Raw genomic sequence first — 4,982 nt, 5'->3', positions numbered from 1 at the left:
CTGGGCAGGCGCGAGTCAGACCTCTGGCCGAGGGCGGGGCCGTTGTGCAATTGACATTGAGTAAAAAAAACTTATCAAAGAGTATACTGTTCGTAAATGTTTACATGTACCTCGAGTTCACATTGTGAGCATTGAGAAGATCTCTGGTGCTCGGGAGGTGTGTATTTTGGGATCGACCAATCTGCCCGATTATGTCATTCCAGTGTAGCCTATATAAAGTAAAGTAAACATCTTTCAATTTTTTTGTAATTTAAGTTGAAACAACAAGAGAATATAAGAAATATACTTGGAATGGCTACATTTTATTATATGCTTATTATTATAGGTACTGCCAGTGTGAAACTACATCGGGAAGCACACATGACTGAAATGCTGCATTTGTTTTGGTGTAATACGACTCTTACACCACTCGGGGGTGACCTCTGCCTAATATCCCTGAAAACCCATGATATGTTTGCCCTCAGGACAACCTGTCAGGCAGATCTTAATCTCAGAATGAGTGCAATTTAACTCTCCATCCGGCTCCAACACTCAACTAGTTGTATTTTAATACATTGTAGAAATCAAGATTACAGCGTTGGTTTGGATTTGGGTGTGGCATTCGTATTGAATTAGGAGGTGGTATTTTGGTTAAACCAAAAGGCAACACTCAGGGCAAACTCTCACATAGAGACGCCAGCAGGATTACAATAGAAATATATCTGCTAGAACTCAACTCTGCAGTTGAGCGCAGGTAAACACCAGTTTGTCGAGACTAACGACCCATTAAATCGTGAGGTGTACGTTATTTATTTAGCCTAATTATATGTAATATTTTTTTCGCTTCATTTTTATAATTATCTCCAACCCCTTTATGACTCGTTTCCAAAATAATGCGCTATATATAGTAGGCAATAACACACTATTTGTAGGCTATTTTTGTCATAAATGTGTGGCTGTGTCGGCGTCTTGTTTCTGATAGGCCCTCAGCTGTTTATCAGTCAAAGGATTTTTAATTGATTTTGAGTAATTATTATGTAAACCGGAGACTATTTTGAGGGATCTTCTCTCTTCTATTAAGTGTAATTCTATGCGCGGCAGCCCTGTTGTCATGGTGAAGAATGCTGAAACAAGTGTTGATACTTCAGCGTCATCAGCCTTCAGGAAAATCCTCCACAGATAAACAAGACGCTACATTAAAGGTGAAATTATTTGACTACTTTATGCAACGTAACCGATTAACGTTTTCTGTACGACGTTAACAAAGACGCATGTTTCGTTTCTGAGGAGTGATGTGTCAAAAGAGCCTTTGTTGATTAGCTAACTTTACAACAAGCTGGCTAATTAAGTTAACAATGGCTATAGTTAGACCGCGTTAGGCACCGTTAGCAAGCGATGTAACGCTGGATGAAGAGGGATTCTCATAGCTTTGACCTCAAGACGACTGATTTATGTACCGTATTTGTTTATTTATTCATTCGTTCATTTTATCCGAGTGTAATGACTGCACTGTAATCACACGCATGCTGACTTCTGAAAAACGTTACACTTCTGAAAAGTATTCAGTCTGTTATTTCATTTAAAACCCTCAATGTTAGTATTTTGTTATAAAACTGCAGTTATCATTACGCCACCTGTGTTATTGGTTATTCACTACCTTGCTTGTCATTAAGTTCACTAACCAATTACCAGCTTATCATTGTGAAAAATGTATGTTTGTATTTTACTTTAAATATAATGCTCAGTTGATGCTGTGTCATTTTACCGTTTTCTTTTTGTATAATTTACAGCTTCAGATGTGTGAGGGACCTTCATCAATATCAGGACCAATCCCCCCTGACCCATCTCTGTTTCCTCAGTTCTACAAACGACCTGCTTCAGGTTAGATGCAGCCACTGGGCTCTGCTATATTATAACCCCCTCCCCATAATTTTGGGCTGTAAACCTAATGTGATATGTGAATGTATAGAAATACATATATGTCCTTTTGTTAGATATCAAACCAACACAACTCTGCAAGTGCTTTTAATCAACAAGGTCCCTGATCAATCACATGTAGGAAAATGCTATTTCAGACATAATTTCTTCATGTGTTTTATTCATAAAACATTATGCCTCTCAAGTGACCTTGTTTAGTTTTCTTCTCCAGCACGTGGTCGATTAGAGGGAAACCATGATGGGACTTTGGCCCTGCTCTCCGGGCCGCTTGCTCCAGATCCTGTGTTGTATCCTGGCTGCTACAGTGCTCGTACCCCAGCACACCGTCCCCGTATCAGCCCTAATGCCACCCATATTCTGGAACGTGGACAGAGGGGGGTAGTGGGGGAACTACTCAAATTAGAGGGTGTTTCTTTCACCCCTGTTCCCAAACAGAGTGAGTGCAGTTGAGTAAATTTGTGCTATGCAAAAAAAGAGCAGTTCTCTTTTGTCCTAAGGGATCATATCAGGTTATGTTCTTAATTCTTGTATTCCATTTTTGAGTTGTTATAGTAAGTAAGAGTCTAACTAATCCTATATAAAAATAAAGAAGTACATTTTGTACTTTTATAATTCTTGACCCTCAGAACAGCGGGTACATGACTTTGGTAAAGAGAATGTGCGTCGGCTCAGGGAGATCCAAAGACGCTGCAAAGAGCAGGATGCTGAGAGAGCACAGTCTCGTCAGGTTCCAGTCAAAGCTCTCTGGACCTCCTCCAAATACCAGAACGTCCCATCCAGGGTGATGGTCCAGCTAGAGGTAGGGAACATGTCTGTGGAAGATAAAAGTCTTGAGTTATGAGTATTTCCTCTGGATCACTTTTAATCTCTTTCATGCAGGTTTCTAGCCCAACTGCCAAACCACAGTGTCAAAACTTTCTGAAGGCCCACTCTACTGCCCCAAAAGGACCACGCTCCAAAAGCTCTCCTGTAGCTTTGCAACGCCCAGCATCCTGCAACTCCATACAGGACTTGCAAGTGAGAATTGCCAATATTTTTTTTTTCTTTACACATTCACACGATTGACCAATAAGTAGTTTAGTATATTGATTTTGACAAGAGCAGAGTAGATGTGGCAACTCTTGTATTTTGCTCTAAAATAATTGATCAAACACATGGCATACTTGTGCATTTAATTAACTTTTATGTGTATCTGCAATGTTTCCTTTTTGTTTTAATTCAATACAGTTACAGGTGCAAGGCCAGGCTATAGACTTCGTTAAACATAATGCCCGGTCTGCAGGAAAAACTTTGATGCGTCGGTCCCAGTCACTGTCAAACCTTCAAGACAAACCTATCCCCAGCGCAATCAAGGGGCAGGTGCCTCAGTAGTGAGTGTGTTTTTATCTTACAAAAAATCCTTACCTTGAAATCACACCATCATATAAAGCTGACGGTGTAAATATTTCTTACAATCACATGACTCTTCTCAACGGGTAGATTTAGACAATTTCTGACCCCATTCTACTACAATTGCTCATTTCTGTTTTTCTCACTGACACTTACACACACACATTCACAGTCTTGAGGAAAGGAAGGAGCAGTGGCTTAAAGAGGAGGAGGAGAGGAAGAGGAATGCACCTGACCCCTCAGCTCCAGCTGGTCACACCCTGATGCCTGAGAGTGAGAGACAGGAGACACTGAAGTCCCTCAAAGAGAGTATGTCTCTGTTGTTCTGCCCCTATATTAATGATGGCAACATTACCTTAAGGTGTTACATGTATAGTGAAAATTATTTTTTCTAATTTTGGTTATATTCTGTCCTCAGCCCATCGCTCGCTGGTGACCGAGCTGCTGTCACTCCCTCTCAAAGCTGACAATCTGAGCATTCGCTCACGTCGGGGGCATCTTGATTGTCGGCTTTCTGAAATCGAGGAAGCCATTAAAATATTTTCCAGGGATAAAGTTTATGTAAAAATAGATTCCTAACACATGAGGAAAGGAGGGGAGAAAAAGAAGAGGAGCAAATGGTCCTGTAAAATCACTGCTTATTGAGATTAATTTTATTTTTTGCATTATGTAACATAATGCTGAACCTTGTAAAATAGACTATTGTTTTAAGAAAATGTTCTTTTTGTAAATTAAAAATGCAATATTAGAAACTGAATACTGAACATGCAGTTTTCTCTTGGGAGAAATAAGTAGATGCACTGTAAACTAAACAATAAAAACCAGTAGCTCCTTATTATTGCATACCTGGATGTGATTAGTTTTGTCTTTGTGTAAAAGTAGCTGATGGTTGGTGTAAGAAAGATTATTTTTTCGGAAGTCATTGTACATGTATATGTATTTTTAATTTTTGGTATTAAAACATACAATGTACAGTTTACACACAGTCGGTATGTCATTTTATTGATTTGAACTATTTTTTTTTTAAATCATTTATTTCAAACAAGAAACAAGTGTGTATGCAAAAACACAAATATCATCACCCTGTTAAAATAATCACCTAACTCATTTTTTCAGGTTTTGCAGGAAACACAAAAAAACTTCAAACTCAAAAAGGATGTAACAAAGGATGGTTATTGACATAGTAATAACACTGTGTGTAAATTATGTAACTTAAGAGAAATAAATGACTTAAGACAATTTTTTGAACATGCCTTTGTTAGATATGGTAACACTTTATTTTTAAGGTGTCTACATAAGAGTCACACAAGCCTGTCAGAAACATGACATGACAAGTATCATGAGCATTGATGTTACTTCAAAGTGTCATTAATGTTCATGACACATCCCATGTCATGTCATGTTTATGACACGCTCATGTCACTCTTATGTAGACGCCTTAAAAATAAAGTGTTACCATATCTTGCTTAAGTCACAAAGGCATGTTCAAAAAATTGCCTAAGTCACACTTTATTTAAATCTGCTTAAGTCACACACTTGACATAGGCCATTATCTTGGGGTGGGGTGAAATCACATGATCTGATCAACTGAGGATGTAGGTGATTTTACCATAGGTGGCCGGCGTCATGAGGAGATGATTTAGGCAACAAAAAAAACAATTTTGACAAAAAATGAC

General features: G+C 38.6%; 1 protein-coding gene across 2 annotated transcripts; it reads left to right on the top strand.

Annotated features, from left to right (window-relative positions):
* Positions 1 to 759: 759 nt before the first annotated feature.
* Positions 760 to 4,149, top strand: enkd1 (enkurin domain containing 1). 2 transcript variants are annotated; one of them, XM_059337905.1, is made up of 8 exons: positions 760 to 1,181; positions 1,770 to 1,860; positions 2,129 to 2,353; positions 2,544 to 2,716; positions 2,797 to 2,934; positions 3,145 to 3,287; positions 3,479 to 3,615; positions 3,725 to 4,149. In XM_059337905.1, the coding sequence occupies exons 1-8, from the start codon at positions 1,101 to 1,103 to the stop codon at positions 3,883 to 3,885; spliced, it is 1,149 nt and encodes a 382-aa protein (XP_059193888.1). In that variant the 5' UTR covers positions 760 to 1,100; the 3' UTR covers positions 3,886 to 4,149. The 2 variants fall into 2 exon arrangements, with proteins under 2 accessions (XP_059193888.1, XP_059193889.1); XM_059337906.1 differs by lacking the exon at positions 760 to 1,181 and adding an exon at positions 1,304 to 1,432.
* Positions 4,150 to 4,982: the final 833 nt, after the last annotated feature.

This window comes from Centropristis striata, chromosome 7 (assembly GCF_030273125.1).
Source record: "Centropristis striata isolate RG_2023a ecotype Rhode Island chromosome 7, C.striata_1.0, whole genome shotgun sequence".
NCBI lineage: Eukaryota > Metazoa > Chordata > Actinopteri > Perciformes > Serranidae > Centropristis > Centropristis striata.
This window is presented reverse-complemented; position numbering and strand designations above follow the sequence as displayed.

What these genes read in the sequence shown, in the direction of transcription:
- enkd1 (XM_059337905.1), top strand. Translation starts at nt 1,101, where the DNA reads ATGCTGAAACAAGTGTTGATACTTCAGCGTCATCAGCCTTCAGGAAAA. An exon ending in GGGTGATGGTCCAGCTAGAG is followed by an intron (nt 2,717 to 2,796) that starts GTAGGGAACATG and finishes TCTTTCATGCAG; the next exon opens with GTTTCTAGCCCAACTGCCAA. An exon ending in ACTGAAGTCCCTCAAAGAGA is followed by an intron (nt 3,616 to 3,724) that starts GTATGTCTCTGT and finishes TTCTGTCCTCAG; the next exon opens with CCCATCGCTCGCTGGTGACC.